This window comes from Frieseomelitta varia, unplaced genomic scaffold (genome assembly GCF_011392965.1).
Source record: "Frieseomelitta varia isolate USP_RPSP 00005682 unplaced genomic scaffold, Fvar_1.2 scaffold_163, whole genome shotgun sequence".
NCBI lineage: Eukaryota > Metazoa > Arthropoda > Insecta > Hymenoptera > Apidae > Frieseomelitta > Frieseomelitta varia.
In genome coordinates this window covers 579915-599198 of record NW_025109339.1, presented here as the reverse complement: position 1 = coordinate 599198, position 19284 = coordinate 579915, and the positions used below count along the sequence as shown (strand labels likewise).

Below are 19284 nucleotides of genomic sequence, written 5' to 3'. Positions count from 1 at the left end.
AATAAATTTGTTATAGAGTGTTTCAACAGCTATCTTTTTTTTATAGTTCTAGAAACTCGCATAAGCGCGACGTTACGTAGATTAGAATCATTAATTGATTGCTGCTTTCTTGCGCGTTTCACGGGAAATCTGCGTTTATTCACACAACACGCAGAAATACAAGAGTAGTTAAAGTACAATATGTAAAACAATTTCCTGCTTGCATTTTTTTTCAATTAAGTTCATAACAATATTTCAATACTATATATTTAATATTAATAAAAAATTTAGTAATGATAAAGATAATATTAAAGAAAAAAAAAAAATACAAAGAGCCAATTACAATTTGGTCTATTTTACTTTTTAAAAATTTCTTTTTATCACTATTTTCTAACAAACACATTGTTCGTTTCACGATGAATTTCGTTTATCTTAATTTCAATATTTCTGGCAGAATAACAAAGCGATGTTAACAATAGTATTGCTTGTTAGTTCATGAACGTTTAACAAGTTCTTTTCGAAACTTCGTTTATCAAGATAATTGCTGCCTCTGCCTCAAAGTGAACTCTTCAAATTGCCGTTTCCGACTTATTACGTTAATATAATGACCCCCATTGATTCCCTAGCTGTTCTATTTTCCGGATTAGGCGGTAAGATTAAACGGTGCTTGTAGTGGTTTTGAATTTATCGTTTCGAGCCCGCTTCATTGAATTTCAAAGCACAGCGAGTCTAGCTGCGTGTGGTTTCCCGTATCTCTAGCACGTCGCACTATCATTTCCGGTTCAAGTTAAGTCCGGCCGTGTTCCTGTCCCGAGTTGGTCGATGAAGACAGTGACGATAATAATGGCCTGTCGTTAACTGCTCAGCTTGCGTTTTTAAATTTATATTTTTCTTTTACACGTAGCAGATCCTATAAATTTCATTCGAATTGCTACGAAAGTATGTGAAGTACTCGATCGAATGTGTTTGGAAAAAATAATAACACTATATGTCTATAATTAATGACATATGAAATTCAGTAGACAGTTCGCGTTAAATGATTCAAAGATCGACTTTTCTAATTATGCAAAAGGACACTGTTTGGCAAACGTTGATTAAGTCAAGGTTACAGCCAGCATGAATCAAGTTGATATCAAGATATTCGCAAGATATTCAAATGAAATTCATAGATTTGAAATCACGTAGACTGAATCGCCTACTTTTCCGCGACTGTTCGATCGTGTTAAAACTTACTCAAAGAAACGTCGAGGACTGATTGTTCGAAGGTACGGACAAAGGAATATCGGTTATGGAAATTCTGGACGTTTCTGTACCTTCTTGAATTCTTTTTCAGTTAAAAAAAAAAAAAAAACCCTGGTAGCTTCATCGGATAATGTCGAAACTGTGACGTTTAAACACTGTTAGATACACGCCTGGAAGAATTTTTGCGCGACTCGAATATTCTGCCGTTCTTTCTTTTTCTTTTTCTTCTTTTTGTCTTTTTAATTTCGAAACTACTTTGTGTTACGCGTACGAAGAGAAAAAGTGTTCAGCCTGGGAGGTGTCCGGCGCGAATTGTGAAAAAAAGGTAATGGCAAAAAACTGCTGAATAGACACAATATTGGTGAGAAGGAGGATTTAACCGGGTGACCGCGTTCAATGAGTTTTCAGCGGGCAGAAAAACGACGAAACTTTCGAGGTATTCGGATGGAAAGGTCAGGGAGCTTTAAGCCGAGGTTCAAATCCGCTGTAAATTAATCGCCTGCTCGCAGTCTCGTCCCTTTTCCACGGTTAACTCGAAATTTAAAGTTGATTTGAATTTCGGGCAAGATAAAACGTCAACGCATGCTCGAAACTGGAGTGGCTAGGACAGATAACGGGCCGGTTTCAACCGGTAGGCGGTCGAGATCGCTCGCATTCAATTTTCATTAGAATTAATCCGTCTCATGTTCTCTGAGATCCGTAACGAGGATAATGTCAGAGAGTCTCATTAGTCGTCAGTTATATTACACGATAGAAATAATAAATAACACAGGGACACTCTTTGATTGAAAAACATGGAATCTTTGATATTCTAAGAGCGTAAAAATATACTATCGGAAAAATGTACTATCGTCAGTGATAGATCTGCTTTTGTAATACCTTTTAATTTAATAATATTTTTTATTATTGAAAGGTATGGTCAAATACACGAACAACCGTAGGAACCTCTAATGAATATATTATTTGTTTCATGTAAAACACATTAAAATTTCATACAAAACACACATGAAATTTTATTAGCACTGCAATGAGATATAACTTCTTATTTTGGTCAAATTTCCAAGGAACAAAAATTAAGATATTTAAGTATAGAATTCATGTAAATTACCTATCAAATGTTTGGACAATTTTTATTATATTAATTAAACATCTATGCACTAGTTGCAATATTTAGATTCCTCTTTGTTCATTATCAAGATAATCGTTCCTAATATAGTATAAATGAAATCTCAAGCAATTTCAAACGATTCTTACAATATGTTCATAAAAATGAATTCTGACGCCAGTATGCAAATACTTTCTCAAGTCATCAGTGTAGTTAGAAATCCGTACATATTCCGTTATCAATTGCACAGCGTAGCTCGCGAGTTGACATAAATTCATAGAAGCACGAGTCGAGACAGACGGGAAATAAAATTATTACGGGTAAATGCGAGTTTGTTGCACGCATTCCGCCAAGATTGGTAACGCCTGTGGTAGAAAAGAAAAATGGTGGATTCGTAAGAAACCGTTCGATCGATAGAAGCCAAGCTAACCGCTGCGTACGAACACTCGATATCCACACGTCATTCGATATATCTCGCCACGTATCCTTTTTACCGACCGATTAACCGCGCTGCACACGAGATTTTTCGTCAGCCTGGGGCTCTCTCTCTCTGTTCACGGTCGCAGAGAGACGCATGTAAAACGAGGCTATCGGGGATAGATCGATTTACGTCTTTCCCCCCCTTTTTTTTTTCTTTTTTGAAGTCGGGCTTTCTTTCGAACAGCAGGCGGACACGATTCGCTCGCTAAATCTATATGGAATGCGGAGCACGATTCGCTATAACTGCTTTATTTCAGGGAGAAAGGGAAAAAGAGAACAAACTTGTAATCTCGCATCTAGAGAAATTGAATATGTCCAATATCGAACACGTCAATGAATGGATGCATCTTAAAATATAATATACACAGAGAAAAGTCAAATGTTCATCTATTCGTACGTCATGCAGAAGTTGCAATCTCGTGATTCGTTACCTTTCGTTCGCCTGCGATCCTGGAAGGGTCGTTGTCGGGGGGGTCTTTGTTCTAATTTTCAGCTTTCGTGGCCGGAGTTCTCTAGGTTCATGCGCTCTCGCTAATTACGCAACGTTTGCTATCAAAGCGTTCGTCTGCCTCTAAAGGACACTGTGGCGTTTGTACGAGAGGATTGAACAACCGGTTTTTATTAATTAGATTAATGAGCTAATGATCCGGTTGCAATAATCTATAACGAACATATTTTAACACGGTTGGCAATAATTAATAATTATATTCGCGAATGTTCTACTATTACGTTACGGATATATTCTACTGTTGCTACAGATACAGATACAGATACAGGTATACTTGTATTACAGGTAATTACCTACGGTATAATTAAGGTTACGGTCGACGTGATGTCTGACACATTGTGATCAAATTGCTCTGTGAAGTGATCTCATGGTCACGTCGATATTTCTTCTATTTCAACAACGTTAATAACAAAACGTCAATCGATATTCTAAGAGCACGTAAGTCCACGGAAACCACGATTTCACACGACGGCGTAGAGTTTCAGATTTTCTAATGCTTCGATCCTGTTTCCACTGATACCGATTCTAAAAAATTCAGAGAGAAAAAGAGAGAGGGAGAGGAAGAGAGAGAGAGAGAGAGAGAGAGAGAGAGAGAGAGAAATGGCGCATTGTTTTTATCGAGTCTGAAATTGAGCTAAATCCCGAGGATCGTGCAATTCAGGTGAATCCGGCGTGTTGCCAAGTGGCACGAAAACGAATTTTCAGCGAAAGTAGAGCAAAATGACGTACGAGTACACAACGAACTCTTAAATTTTAATGTCCTGCTAACACCATTTATCATTGTGTGTGTCCTGGGTAATTGTACTACAATAACGAACGAGTGTCAACGAAGGACAAGTATGCATAGATTATTATATCACCGTATAGTCAAAGGCTCGTATTTTTTAAGTGAGAATAAACGACTTTGAGGTAAAAGAGAAATTGGAAAGATACAAAAGAAGGAAGATTAAGTGTCTTGTCAGAGAAGCGTACTCTGCAGTTATTCACTCTGGCGCAGACAATTTTTTAAATATTACTTCCGAATTCTTCAACTCATGTTACAAAATGAAACACGAGGTTGGAAGATTGAAACAAAAGCGAAGATTGAAAGAAGAAAGAAGATGTCGTAGAATTACATTCCGCAAACGTCGACAGAGACAACTTTTTAAACTCTCCCCAAATATTATCTTCAATTCCCTTAACTTGTGTTACAAAGTGGAGGACAAAGTGAACTTTTCTTCAGTTAAAGATAAAATATCTTCGAAGAGGTGAACGAAGAAGAAAGCAAAGAAGATGTCAAAGAATCGTCGCGAATATCAATGTTCGCACGATGTCGATGATCAAAAAAGGTTACGGAAATCAACGTCTCTTCTTTTCAATGAAAAGTAAAATACTCGAATTCGAGGACACCATGGACAACGTGAAATCGAACGAAGATTTACAACGTAAATGACTTTTACCGAGAAATTCCTTTTAGCGGATTAACCAAGAAAGAAAAGATTACACTGGCTCGATTAAAAAGCACCAAGACTGATTGTCCCTTTTGTGATAGATGTAAAAAATCTGTCACAGCTCAACACATTCTATGTGAATGCACAAACTTTGAGTTGCAGAGAAGATACGATTAATCCCACTTTCCCAAAATCATCTGAAGAGAGCACTTCGATATTTGATGAACCTAAATTTATACTACAAAATATAAGTACAATAGAAATATCTAATCGCTAATAACCTCGATGTCGATGTGACTTTAAATCTGTATAAAAAAAAAAAAATACTTGAACTAAAAAGAGATGAAAGAAAGAAGGCGGATTTTGACGTAAAAGAACCTTGTACGGTGCACGTCAGTATCAACGCAGACACGGTTTTCAAATATTTGTCAAGCGCTGTCTGCAAATTGCTCGACTTTATTATTAGTTACAGAATGAAACGCGGAGTGAACATTTGCTTCTCCGCGGTGTGTGTTATTTTAACTGACATGTGGTATTGTCAACTGTCAGTGGCTTGTGACACAAATACTACGTTGATCGATATCCCCCAAGTTCTTTCCATTCCTTTCCGTGCAACGCGGGAAACCCGTGTCTCCAATTCGCGAATAAATATTTTCAAACAGCGCAACTTGACGCGGTTTCGAGCAGAACTCGAGCTCGCTCGTTCCCCGCTCTAATGACTCGTAATTAATCCTAATTTCACCGTCAACCGTTCTGCAACGAAGATCGATTAGGAAGAAGTTTAGTGGTTGTAATTGGAAGTAGGGCGCCAACTCGTCTGATTACCCAATTTCGGAGCAACAAAACAAATACAAATTGCGTGATTGAAAAATGTCGCCCGAGTGTTTACTTTAGCTCTTAAATTCGTTGAAAACCGTTGCCAATGTTTTTAGAGTTAGAATTGGAATTCTAGCGGAATCTTTGACTGATCAATAACGTCACGTGATTTCCAGCGATCGTAAATTTTCGAAAGAACATTTCAGTTTCTGTGAAGAAAGTTACAGTGATTTTATTACAAACACTGTAAATTTTAGTAACGCAACATAAATATATTGCGTTATAGCCGTCGTATAACCCAACGACTGTATTTTTTTTTCCTTTGAAACGACGCACGATCTCCAGCCTTGCACACGCTAACGAGCAGTTGATCACGTATCCTCGAAGATACGCATGCATCAAGAGTAAATCCATCGGAAAATTGAATTAATTACGACAGAGCGTGTCGGTCGTATGCATGCACACGGCAACAAATAATTACGAAACGTGTTGGGATTGCGATATATATATATTCGACTGGCGGAATTGTTTACTCGACTCGCACACTCGTTCGAGTCAAGTGTCATTACGTGCCAGCGGATAGAAGTGTAATTCTCGAGGTTTAATTACGCGGGAACAATACGCGACGGTGTCCGCGGAATTAGAAATTTAATGTCACGTCGCGGATCGGAGACGGCTCCGAATTGGCTCGTCGCGTGTACGCGAGCGAAATACACTCGAGACACGGTGTTACGTAACGGAAGTTTCATTGAAATCGTCGCGTTAGAAACTACGTTTGACTGCGTTTGTCTTACAACCGTCCGCCCTTCTCTCTCGGGCATCGCCGATCGATACTCTTTCGTATTATTAAGTAGCTTCTGGAGAAACACTGGACAAACGTGGCTTGGACGTGTCCTTAATTATTAATTCCGAGGCAGACGTTGCTAGTTAACTCGTAGCTGGAGCGAGGTTTTCGAATTCGGCGCGCTCGAATGTTATAAGGATAATCCTTAAGTCCGGGGAAGGGGAGGAGCCCTGCAAGTTGAGATAATATTTGAGAACTCTAATTACGCTGGGAATTTACATTTAAACGAGAAGTGTAAACCTTTCCGAGAGCTTTCGCGCTATTTCGATGGAGGAAATCACCGTCGATGTTCGTCCGAATGATCGGCCACAGACGAATTCCATTTCGTCGCCGGGAAAAATCGAGAAAATAACCGCGCTCCCGGGTGAAAGCGGATGCTCCAGATATCTTTCAGACTCTTCCCGTCCTCGCGCTCTGTGTAATCAAAAATATATTTTCCAACGGCGAAGAACGAAAACGATGTATGTACGGTCATTGAATGAACGGTCGCGCGGAGAAATAGGTCGCACGCAATGCCTCGACGTTGCAATTTCATTTCTCCCGAGGCTCGGTTAATTCATCCGATCGATTCGCTCTTGCGTTGCGACTTGAGGGAATTGCGATAATTTCAATGGAGAAAGATACACCAGAGACAGAGAGGAAAGAAAAAAAAAAAAGAAAAGGGAAAAGAAAACCAACGAATGCACGTGCAAACGTACACGGCGGATCGAAGCGGATCGTTCTTCATTGGGGTTTTCGTATGAAGAGATGTGAGTACGTGCGATACGTTCGCGCCTCTGACACTATCAGCAGTTTATCGAAGAGGGAAACCTTGACTTGTCTGTTGACGTTTGAAAAGGAGCAATAACGGGTTGCCACTCTTAATAAACGTGGCTGCCAATTACCGTGACGATCATTCGGCTTTACCGAGACGATCGGGGTCAATGCCAATTCTCTCTCTGCGAGACCTGTAAATCCCTACAGTCTAACAGACGGATGTCGATGAGTATCGACCACGTATAGTAGGTCTACGGCGAGTGTCTGCACACGATCAATTGCGATCTACGCGAGCGGAGGGGTAATACAATGATTTCACAGAAGGTACAACGCACCTCTACGTTCTACGATGGTCTATGGTTGTTCTCAACGGGAAAAACTTACCCCAACAGAGCAGATTTCTCGGGCGTGGCTGCGGTCGGCATCCTGTTTCTTTCCCTAGAACAAAATAGCGGCGAATAATAACAACGCCCGGCCCTAGCGGCTTGCGGCCTCTACCCGGGGTAACCAACGACAAACAATTAGCAGGCAATATCGTCATTCCAAATGCAAAAAACTGGCGAGAACGATCGGATCTACCGCGTGCCGTATCAGCATAAAGCCAGCTTGTTACAACCGCAACCTAAGGTACGAATCCGGAGTGCGTTTTCTGGTCAACGACCGAGCGAAACCGTCGTTGACCAGCTTGCTTTCACGCAGGATGTCTTTCGTCGAGTTTCGCGATCCGTCTAGAAACGGAAATAGATTTGAAAGACGATAGCAAGATGAATCGGAGCGCATGGAACACGCATCCGTTTGGTGGCCATCGTCGCGACAACAAAGAATCTCCGGGTGTTGTTTCCCTCCCTCCGCGCGGAAGAAATTGAGGATCCGTGCGGTTGAGAGACGTCGTCGTGTTCGCGGTTGGTGCGTCTTGGCCCTTGGAGAGGATCGACCTCGCAGGAGGATCTCTCTTGGACTGAGAAGCCGGTTCCGCAGCGCACGCGCTACGTTCGTCGCGCGCCACGAACCACACGCTAATGCAACTCGAGCGTTGCGAGGACAAAGGAACACACATCCGACTATGTGCATGCAAAAAAAAAAAAAAAAAAAAAAAAAAAAAAAGAAGAAGAAGAAGATTACTGGTAACGATAATAATAATAACGTAACGTCGCTGATAATTTCGCAGAAATATTTTTTCAGTTGTTACATACACGCGGCGAGACACGCGATTGCACGTTTCGATGTTACTCCTTTCGAGAGATGATTTAATAATGGAAATTATTTCAGTTTATTTTGCGCTAAATTATAACTCGTACAAAATTGATTATTCATTATACTGTTTAAACGTTAAATCTTGCGATCGTCGTGAATTTGTTTGAAGTTAAATTATAATTGGAATCGTTTTTTTTTTTTTTTTTTCTTATTGGATTTAAAATTAATTGAGGATTCTAGATATAGATACGCAGCATGACAGAGAAAAGTTACGATACAGGTGAAATTTCGCGTGTTGGAACGTGCGAAAGTGTTTCGCCGAAAGGAAGTCGAAGATTTAAACGAAAGTATCTCCTGCAAATCTCCTTTCGTAGCACTACAACATATAAATCGAAACGTAAAACACGTAGTACGTGTATTATATTTTGATTGATGTTCGTACGTCGAATAATCGAAAGGTAAATGTAAACAGCGGCTGACAGATATCGGAAACATAAATTTGAATAGCTTCCTACTACAAAGAGCGAATCTGTGTATCCTATCGGACGTGTTACATTATATTTCTCCGTATAACATATTTCCTCTGTTAGTGTAATTTTCTACTTAAAATCAAACTATGATACGTAACAGAGTTCAATGATATCGAAGAGAATTTCTATTCTACTCCAAATGGAACGAAATTTGATTATCAATTAGAAACTTTTCTCTGCCAATGTTACAAGTGTTGAAAGTGGTGTATCTATACAACCACTTTCAACACCGTACTTCCATACCTATAAAATCAATCCCGATACAGGATGTAAGATAAAATATAACATAAATTGATCGGAAATGTGCAAAATCGAACAATCAATCACGTGAAAGTTATTGCTTCCATTTCATCTTCCTGTATTCTGACAATAACTCTCTTAACAGAATAGCTACGAGAGGGACTTTCTGTGTAATAAACTAATTTTCTGCCAATACACGTAACGTGCTCTTTTCATGAAAACTATAAATTGCAAACATGACACGTTCGTTTCTTTGAATCGAAAATCTCGAATTTGATTTTATAGCTACGGTAGTATGCACTATAGAAAAACCATCGTCACTGTTCGCGTTTTTTAAAGCTGTCATTGTTATTTACAATCAACTTCCGAGAACCTTTCGTTAAAATCAGGTATCATACTTGAGAGTAACTCTAAAAATTCTCCAGAACAAATATTACATTATCCCCTCGGAGAACGTGCGAATTTAAAACAAAAGTGCATTCCTTTCTTCGTCATCGTTACGCTCGATCGCAGTTCGCGGCGCTGCGAACTTATCGGCGACGTTACGTCAAAAGCTGTAGCTTAGGCCAGCGTGAACAACAGCAAGACAAAGCGAACAAAAGCGCGTATAGAAGCGGAAAGCGAACAGGAAAGCGATGGAAGTTGGGGAAAAGTCAGACAACGATAGTGAATACGCGCGGAATGGAAGTGCGAGGAAAGGAGTGACGTACAGGTCGCATGATGCGGCTTACCTCGTGGCCTGCTTTTGTACCGAGGCCGATCAATAGTCGCGCCAGCAACTTCCGGTCCTAAAGTCCGTCCGTGCTTAAGGTTAAACCAGTCTTTGATTATCCCCTGATAACAGGGACACGTGCGCGCTTGTCTCGATCCGCGGTTAGGCTCGAAGAAGCTCGCATCGTGAAGCGGTCGCAGAATCGAAATTGTTTCGGGTCGCATATTGTCGTGGTTGATCGTGTTGTCGATTCTATCATCTCGATCAAGTAGTGCTCGCGTGTTTTAATGCGTCGGCGTTTAAAGGGGGAAAAAAAAAAAGAAGAAGAAAATGTCGGAATTTGAAAAGCAAGATCGGTATCGGGTGTATTTGATTCTTGACATTTTTCTTTCGTGAAACGTTTTAGAAGCTCCTTTAGTAGTCCGTTGTTGTCTTGTGTACGAAGAAAGTGCAATGGCTCGTGAAAGTATTTGAACATCTACTATAGAGTCTGAATGCGAAATTTTATTAACGGGATATGATTATTGTTGTGTTCAATCAAAATGAACGTAAATGTTAAGTCTCATTGAATAAATGTGGTTCGTAAATTTGACGAATAATTAATTTTGGTAGTTTGTTTGAAATGTATTTGTAACAGATATTTTATTTGTAACTTTTGTATAATCTCGAGTGCACGTTTTAAATTTTACCGACATGGTCATAATAATTTTATTTCATCATCACAATGCCAATACAGTACGTATAGCTCATAGTTATAAAAAGTTTCTACAAACTTCCGTGAGCCATTGTACGAATTCGGGTTGGAGAGTTCAGTGTAACACGAAAAAGGTTATCAACCTTTGTTGTAGTCGTCGAATTTTTGCATCTCCGTCATTAGCAAAGAAACTTCTATCATTTTAATATACAATTTCTACTATGAAGCGAGAAATTACGCGTACAAAAAGATATTTTAATAATTAAAAGGAAAAACACAATTAGGTCGAAAATATCGTATTTAATATAACACAGTGAGAATAAAATACGTTAAAATGATTTTACGTACGCGCAGAATACGACCTCTCGGATTTAATTCAACAACGATATTTGAAGATGGATTGTAAAGTTCGTCTTTACGAGTTCCACTTTCCAAGTTCGTTCGTTATTGCAAGCAGTTAGTAAGTCGGACGTTTTAGTGGGAATAAAATTTAGTAATTGAAAAGCAACCACCCCGGTGATTTTTTTTCCCTTTTTTTTCTGTTATATTTTTTCTTCGAAGTTCACCGAGTACGTTTATGTAATTTTAGTCACGATCGGTTAAAAAAGAAAGAAAAAAAAAAAGAGAAACAAGAGAAAAAGGCAGAAAACTGTAACGATCGATTCCTCGACGCCAGTCCACCACCGTGGCCAATAGTAAAAGCACTCTAACCGTACCGCCGACATTTTCGACCTCGAACCGATCATTCACGACCTCCTTAGCCTCTGCCCAGGTTACCTCGTCATTGATCGCGTTTTGTCTTTCGATACGAAATCTCTCTCTTTGATACGAACAATGCCATCTTCGCTGAAAAGGAATTCGATAATCCTTCAAGAGTTTCATCCCTCCTACGTCGAATACGAATTTCGATCCAATTAATCGTAATTTGAATTTCCTCTGAGATTATTAACTCGATTCAGCGCGTTGTTTGTACATTTCGAATTATGCTGAATTCAATTTCACGTGAAAAAAAAGTTACTTTGCCGAGCGAAATAGAAATATTCCATTTTTTCAAATATGAAATATTGGTACGAAAATGAAAAGTTACAATTATCAAGACAAGTAATATTTAGAAACTTTGAGGATTGACGCATTGAAGAAGTTAAGGATTTAATTTAAAAAAAAAGAAAAAAAAAACCAGTTTTGGTAACGTCAATTGAACGTGTCGAATAATAAAACTGCTTCCATTCTACTTTTTCTAAAAGTAATCTTCGCGTATACTTATACAATGACAGAGAAATAATCTGAGCAATGACAGATCGTGCGTGAAATCTCATCGACGGTGAGAGTCGCGTGCATCACTCGCGCAGAGGAGACGACGAGTAGAGAAAAAGGTCCGAGGTCGAGAAACAACGAAAAGACCGATGCGAAACAGCGTGTTCGGCGACCGTCACCCCTACCTGCCGACCGGTTTTTCCCCTGTACACGCAGACAATATCGTATAAGGCATTACCTTGAGACGATCGAGACGCTCTCACGGCGGTCCACGATCAGCGGGTCCTTTTTCCTCAGTTCGACCTTGGGCGAGGCGAAACTGAAAGCCTTCTTGACACTCTCGAGGACGCTCTGCCCGGTGGTCTGCGTTTGGTCGACGATCGTCGTACTTTTGTACACGTCTTCGCCCAAGTCGCCTAACGACCTGTACGAAGCGCCAATACCTGCCGGCATGGCGGCGACGACGTATCTCCGCTTCGCTGTTGCTCGCCCACGATGAAAATGCCGCGGTAAATGCCCGCTCCGGACCGTCCTGTTCGGACGACTTCGACAACGATGATCCTGTCCACCGTGTCCCGGTGGATCTACCTCTCACTCGGGGCGTTTTTCCCTCGTTGGTTGCTGCTGCTGTTGTTGATGATGGCTGATACGCGTGCCCGAAGCCGAGATACGCCAATATCGTGCGTCAACAAGGCAAACGAACGGGCAAACGGGCAAATAAAGAAAGTCCAAGATAAGGAGATTCCACGTGAGAACGAGCTCGGACTGTCGATCGAGGCATTGGCAAATGGTTTTTGAAAGACTGACTGAGTCAGTCAGTTGGTAGACTCTACTTTAGTCACTCCGATGACTAGTAACTGATCGTTATCCTTTCAGTTTCATTGGTCTGCAAGTTCGGATATTTTACGGTTTAGACCCTTGGGGTTTAGACCCTTGGGCTTCTCTAATTTCGACAGAATTTCCAAGTCAAAGGGACCGTGTATAATTGACGAGATACGCCGAATGTTCTGAATTTTCAAGTCAAACAAGAATCGGCAAACGATTTTTCATGGGTAAATAATCTTCCTTCGATTTCTTTTGTGAATTAACGTATTTTAACATTCGTGATAAACCACGTTGCGCTGGCAACTGATTGCGGACCATAACGAGTGACCAAATCGTATAAAATAATTCGTCGCTTTCTTTTTGAACTCGTCGGTATGATATCACCGGACAGAAATTATTGAGAAGGGAATTATTGAGAAATTTATTATTTGGTTTGCCTGGGTTATACTATTAAATATACATAGAACTGAAAAAATATTGCAATTTTGGGACAAAAAATTCTCGACGTGCGTCATTTTAGCGCAAGACAACACGTGAACGTTTCGATGAACAATCGTTTGTCTTTGATTCTTTTGGAGTTGGAATCTTTCATTGGAAGTTTTAATGAAATTTTGAACACGAAACAGGAAAATTTCGAGTATTTAATGGAGAAAAAGTATCGCTTGAACAGTACATCATAGAATATCCATTTCCTTCGATTTCATTTATGACGTCCTGCGGCAAACGTGGAAATATTTCAACGTTTTCGACTGTAATATAACTAACGATATATTAACGATTGATTCCAGAGGTATCGAAATACTTTCATTAGAAACTAGTTTTGAAACTTAGTTTTGAATCGACTCACTTAAAACTTAGTTTTGAATTTAATTGCTTGAAACTTGGTTTTGAAATTTAAAAATATCTTCAAATCTTGAACAATTAATAGCCCTTACGCCAGAGATAATAGATAAACGAGACAAGACGAATTGTCTTTTTAATTCAAGAGATTCAACTTAACTAAAACTGTGTTTCCGCAGTTTACATAACAGGAACCATTAAGCATGTATGTATGTATTCCGATTTAAGCTCGAGTATCGTTTGAAATTCGGGATTAGCGTTTTACTGCCAGTTATGACATGTGTTCACAATTCGTATGTAGACCTCCGAGGGGGAAATTTTTTGGTAAAATTCTACGAAAACGCGCTCACTACCGGATCAAAGTGCTGGTTTGTACCAAGCTCGGCATAACTCGAGTCATAATCCTTTTTCTCTCTACGTCTGTTCTTACTAATGCCCCAGTAATTTCCTTAATTACTTCGTTTTTTTCCAATTAATTTCAATTTAGCCCCGCGTCGCGCTCAAGTTACTTCTGCCCCGACAATTAATTATGAAAGAGCATTAATACCAGATTTCCATCGCGCGACGTTTCATACAATTCGATGTTTATACAAGATTTTTTTCTTCGTCACGCGATTCGACGAAGTGAAACTCTTTTCGTATGTATGTACGCGGTGCCCACAGCGTTTCTCATCTTAATATATTCAAAATCGAGCAAAACCAAACGCGGTCGAAAGCCATGAATAACACTACAGTCACTCATTAATGCTGTTCATCAAGGATGCAAACGCTTCGCTCGTGACGTCATCGCGGTTTGAAAGGACAACTACACCTGTCGTTGCTCGGACGAAACTGCAATTATAATATTTTCGGTGACTCAACACCAACCATGTTTGCTTCAAACGTCGTAACCAATAACCACTTGGCCAAGTAATCACGTGTGAACAGATCGATGAAAACATTTAATTCTTATCGCTCGTGCTCGATCCAGTATCATTAAATTAACTTCAGTTTGAAGCTACAAGTTTATCGCTAATGATATCGTTAGGTTGACTACAGACACTATTTAAACTGTTTGATTTTATTTCGCATTCTGCATTTCCCGCGAAATTCGGTTAAATCAAAAATTTCGAAATCACGCAGTTCGACTATAAACTCTTTCATAGCCTCCAAACTTAATTCGATGAATTACAGAGAGACTGTCGAGGCTGATGTTGTCTGCGTGCACCTGTCCGTCCTCAGTTGACGTTCCTTAATTGCTTTCTGGCCAAGAAAGGAAGACAGATGTTACGGTTTCTCAGAGCTAATAGAACGTTTCCTGTGCACGCCCATGGTCGATCCCGGGTCCCGATGCACTTCTCCAGATTACCTATCTCGCGGTCTAAACCCGATATCTTCATTCTTTCGTCCAAACAGTTTGATCTTTCCATTAATGCGGAGGAGCTTTCCTCTGTACCTTTCGCCATTGCCTCGTCGATCAGCCGCCGAGCGAAACGAAACAAGAAAACAAGACAAGGAGGAAGAGACGGACGTGAAAGAGACATGCAAAAGAATTCAATGAATTCTGATCATTACACATCGAGACAATCATGCGTGGCTGCATGCCAACTGCAAGGTGCTATCGTTTATGTGCGTCTTTTATGTGGAAACACGCAGATGCTGAGAGAGAGAGATAGAAAAGCGATAACGGCGATTCAGTGACCGTGTCAATCCGAAATGACCACGACACCGCTCTGCTCCGGGTGGAAACTCCGCTTTCCGAAATTCGAAACGGCGAATTTTCACGGTTCGTGGATCACACGATTCGCCGGATGGATTTCAAACCGGTGTGTTCTTCGTACCCGGGGAAAACGCGCATGCAAAAATTTAGAGTAAACAGAAACGAGCCTGATAGCGGGACGATTCGACGTGCACGGCCGATTTTTATTTGTTTTTTCCTTTTTTTCTTTTCTTTTTTTTTTTTGGTAGCTCGTTGCGCGAGCCCTCCTGCGTAATTATAATTTAATAACCCATGATAAGTTGTATTTTTAGACCTACGATGAGTGTTCGTTGAAAATTTTCCAGTTTTGCAAGGCAGTCGGCTGATTTGTAAAATTTGTAGACGTTCAGTTGTCTTATTTGGAATTCTACCGTTATCTAAGAGAATTTGTTAGTAAAATGAGCAATTCCTGTTTGCCGAGTCTTGCTCGTTTTCTATTTCCTTTCGCTAATGTGCACGGAAGCCTGAATCATTTTCTCTTATCACTTTCTTTCATCGTTTCTCCCCGAGGTTCGTCGAGTTTTAAAATGACGATCCGTGTACTCGAGAGATAAGAAGTTACGTGGTATCTCAAACGCTTCGAAAAAAATATACATTTCGAAAAAATAAAACGAAGAGCAAAATGTCGTATGGAAACATTTTAACCAAGGTCAAAATCTTTTGCTGTTGTTCAAGAGAATTTGTTATTGCCGGGGAAATTAGTGACTCGATAAATTTCGCTAATGATGTTAGTTCAATTACGCAAGAGGACTGTCGGCCGTACACTGATTTCGTTTTCCCGAATATCTGTTTCCGGACGAATTTGCACGGCAACGATAACGATCGATAAATGCACCGGGGCTGAGTACGATGAAGAAATTAACGCGAGCGTTACCGGTTGAATCCGATTGTCGACGAGACCGCTTGTCCGCCGAAAGGAAATTTCTTTTCCACGGTGTTGCCCAGTTATCGATCGTAAAAACCGAAAGCGTAAATTACTTTTTACGAGCACGATCCTCCTCAGGCCACTCAGGTGTATTAATCAGTGTCGATCTTCCCGTCTTCCTGTCAATTAAAACCACCGATCGAAGAAACTTCGTTCTCCGAGTTGTGCGTCACGCTCGCGACCGATCGAGTTCTCGTAACCTAATATAGAAAGAAAATGCGAGAATAAAGCGACGACGCTCCGTGGTAAAATTATAAATCCGGTTTAAACGCGCAATTGGTTTTTTCACTTTGTCAGGCCTCTTCGAAGTTCTATAAATTCTTTAATGCGTGGCACGTCGTGATTAAAAAAAAAAAAAAAAAAAAAAGAGAGAGAGAGAGACGAAAGAAAAAAGGGATCGCATTTCCCTTCGACGTTCGTTATTTCGAGATTTAAAATTCCAATGGATAAAAATGAAAACTCAACCGTCCGTGTGTACGGACATACACAGCAAGAGCCACGTTTCGTGGTCGGCGCGCGTATGAAAAGGAACAATCGATAAGGAGAACGAGATTATAAAAAGCTCGATGCACATAGATTCGCGCGCGGGAATAAACCGATTTCCGTATTAAATAGCCCACCCGTGTCCGTGCCTCGTTAATTCGACGTTCGGGCATATCCATGAAATCCCATTAAACTCTCGTCACAGGCAGGAAGAGTTTTGTAAATGTTGAAACTCGTCGAATTCTAATTTCTTCGGCAACTCGCTCGGATTGTTCGGGGGAATTAAAATTAATTCGACGAACACGTATGACGCAACGAACTGTTACTTAACCTACGTAAGCTCCGCGTTTGGCCCCACGGGAACCGAAAATACGAGGATCAGCTGCGGTCTCCGATTCATAAATACGCAGCCATGCACGCGTACGTGTACGTGTGTCCACGCGTGTGTAGCGCATTAGCCAGAGGCAGAATTACCACGGCGATTGGTGTGGTTTTCCACGAAGGGTTATTCGCGGAATCGTAGAAATATATATCCGCGCGCGTCTAAATCGTGGCCCCAGGAGGGTCGTGTATTGATTTTTCGCGTGGATAGCCGCGTGTGTAACGTCTAACCTCGTTTCTCGTCGAGTAATCGCATACCCGGGCTGCCAGCGGTGACGTATCGAGCTCTCGATCGCTGACGCACTCGTCAAATGCTAAATCACATGCCAGTGGCGGGAGAGTTGGTTTAAAAATGAACCGTGTGACAGAAGGCTCGAGGGAATCGAAGAGATCGATCCCAGAGCAGCTTGACGAAGAGACGAAGCTCGACCTTCGTTGCAACACCGTGTGACTCACTTCGAACAGCGTCGTTGACGCGCCGGTTATTCTATAATCGGCGTAGCTCGTTGACAGAAAGTTCGTCGCGAGGAAACGAACGACCGAACGCGCGAACGCACGCACGCACGCACGCACGTAAGAGGCACGAAAGCTTTACGCGCGTAGAAACGTCGACGGTGACTAGAGACGACGAACGACGACGAACGGCGACGATCGCGGCGACGTTCTAATACCACGGAATCTTCGTCATCGATCGAAGATATTAGGCAGTTTCCTTTTCTTCCATTACCTGTCCGACTTTAGCCGCGAACGTCGCGCCGGAGTTCGCGGCTAAAGGGAAATTGCGCGTGGATGGTGCACGGAAATCAGTGACTCACCTCGTCTTGCGCGGCTCCCGCTGCGGAATCCTGGTACCGAAAAAGAGTTGCAGCTTCTCCGCGGCTTTCGAACACGACGGCACGGAAACAGAGGCGCGACAGACGAGAACGCGAATCGCCCACGAATCCTTTTGCGTTCGCTCCTCTTTCCGACTAGTGATCTCCGACTTTTCCTTTGGATTTCCTCACCGACGTGATTTCCTTTCGACGTAACTTTCGTCCTTCTCCTCCTTCTCTTCGTCGTCGTCGTCGTCGTAGTCGTCGTAATCGTCGTAGTCGTCGTCGTTGTTTCGCCCTTCCTCGTTTTCCGACGTGTGTGACGTGTGAGAAGCGCACCACGAGAGGCAAGACCAACGAGAGAGAGACCGTACCGTGTTCTCAAAGGCACCGCACGATTACTATTGGCCCGAATACACGACTCAGGCTACGAACTGGTCAATGGGAATGCGCACCGCTTCGTGCGCGGTGCACAGCGGATCGAACCGGTTACGGACGGTCTACCGACATCTGGCTTCGAAACACGGGATCCCGGGTTACACGAGGGGAACCTCTGCCCGACCATCGGGCAACCTTGATCGACCTTGGATAACGTTAACTTTCACTTTATCGAGCGAGAAACCCGACGGAGACCTTCTTGGCCTAAAGGGTTTGCTCTACCGACTCGGCAGAGATCCGTCCTATCCATCGCGCTCCTCTTTCCAATTTAGTTGCCTCGTTTGCTGCGAAGTCGTCACATCGTAGATCCAACGATATAGATAATTTTCACACGTTATCTCACGGCACGCGTATCTGCTCTCTTTCCTTCGAAAGTTTTAAATGATAATAATTTTTTTTCTTTTTTTTTTTTTTTGTAAAGAGAATAGACGTTTGACAGATGTATGCGCGTACTCAAGTATGAAAAATTGCAAAACGGCGTTGAACGCGAGACGAAAACAACGTCTATAATCGGACGATCTTTCCACGTTATCGCGGGGCTTAACAGGAACGATCCGGTTGAATCTAGTTTGAGCAACAACGTCTCGGAAAGCTTCGGGTTCCGATGAAAGACCTCGTTTCACGTTGTAAACACACGACGATTTGCACTTTTGATTTATAACTCACGATAGCTTAGTCGTAGACTGAGAACAGCTTTGAAACTTTTTGTCTTTACAATTGAAGTGTTTCGCGCGTTCGCGAAGAATAAATCGGTAATTTTCGGACGAGGAATGCACACGGTTTGTTAAATTTTTTTTCGAGAATTTTAGTTCCACGATGAACGTTCACTTTAAAAGTGAATTAACGATCAAAGCGGAGCGAGAAACCGACGGATTCGGGGAGGATGCTCTTTCGCAACCGGTATGCAGCCGATGGTCTACGACTCAACGTAATTCCAAGTCGCATTACGTTGTCGGGCGTAAATCTGAAATTCAATTGCATTCTCGACCGTCACGTCCCACTTTCATTCCCGTCTCCTCCCCCGTTGATCAGTTACCATTTACCTCGTTCCCGAGATT

At 41.5% G+C, this 19284-nt stretch overlaps 1 protein-coding gene across 6 annotated transcripts in view; it reads right to left on the bottom strand.

Moving 5' to 3' along the window:
- Positions 1–18209, bottom strand: part of LOC122538060 (protein NDRG3) — a 36617-nt gene extending 18408 nt beyond the window's left edge. For 2 of the 6 annotated variants that reach the window (XM_043671802.1, XM_043671812.1), the window contains exons 1-3: positions 17792–18209; positions 12023–12427; positions 7545–7598 (exon numbers count right to left, since the gene is read on the bottom strand). In XM_043671802.1, coding sequence (XP_043527737.1) covers positions 7545–7598; positions 12023–12237 — 269 coding nt within the window. In that variant the 5' untranslated portion in view covers positions 12238–12427; positions 17792–18209. The remainder of the gene's footprint in view (positions 1–7544; positions 7599–12022; positions 12428–17791) is intronic. The other 4 variants (XR_006308779.1, XM_043671820.1, XM_043671829.1 and 1 more) reach the window with 4 other exon arrangements.
- Between the last annotated feature and the right edge of the window lie 1075 nt (positions 18210–19284).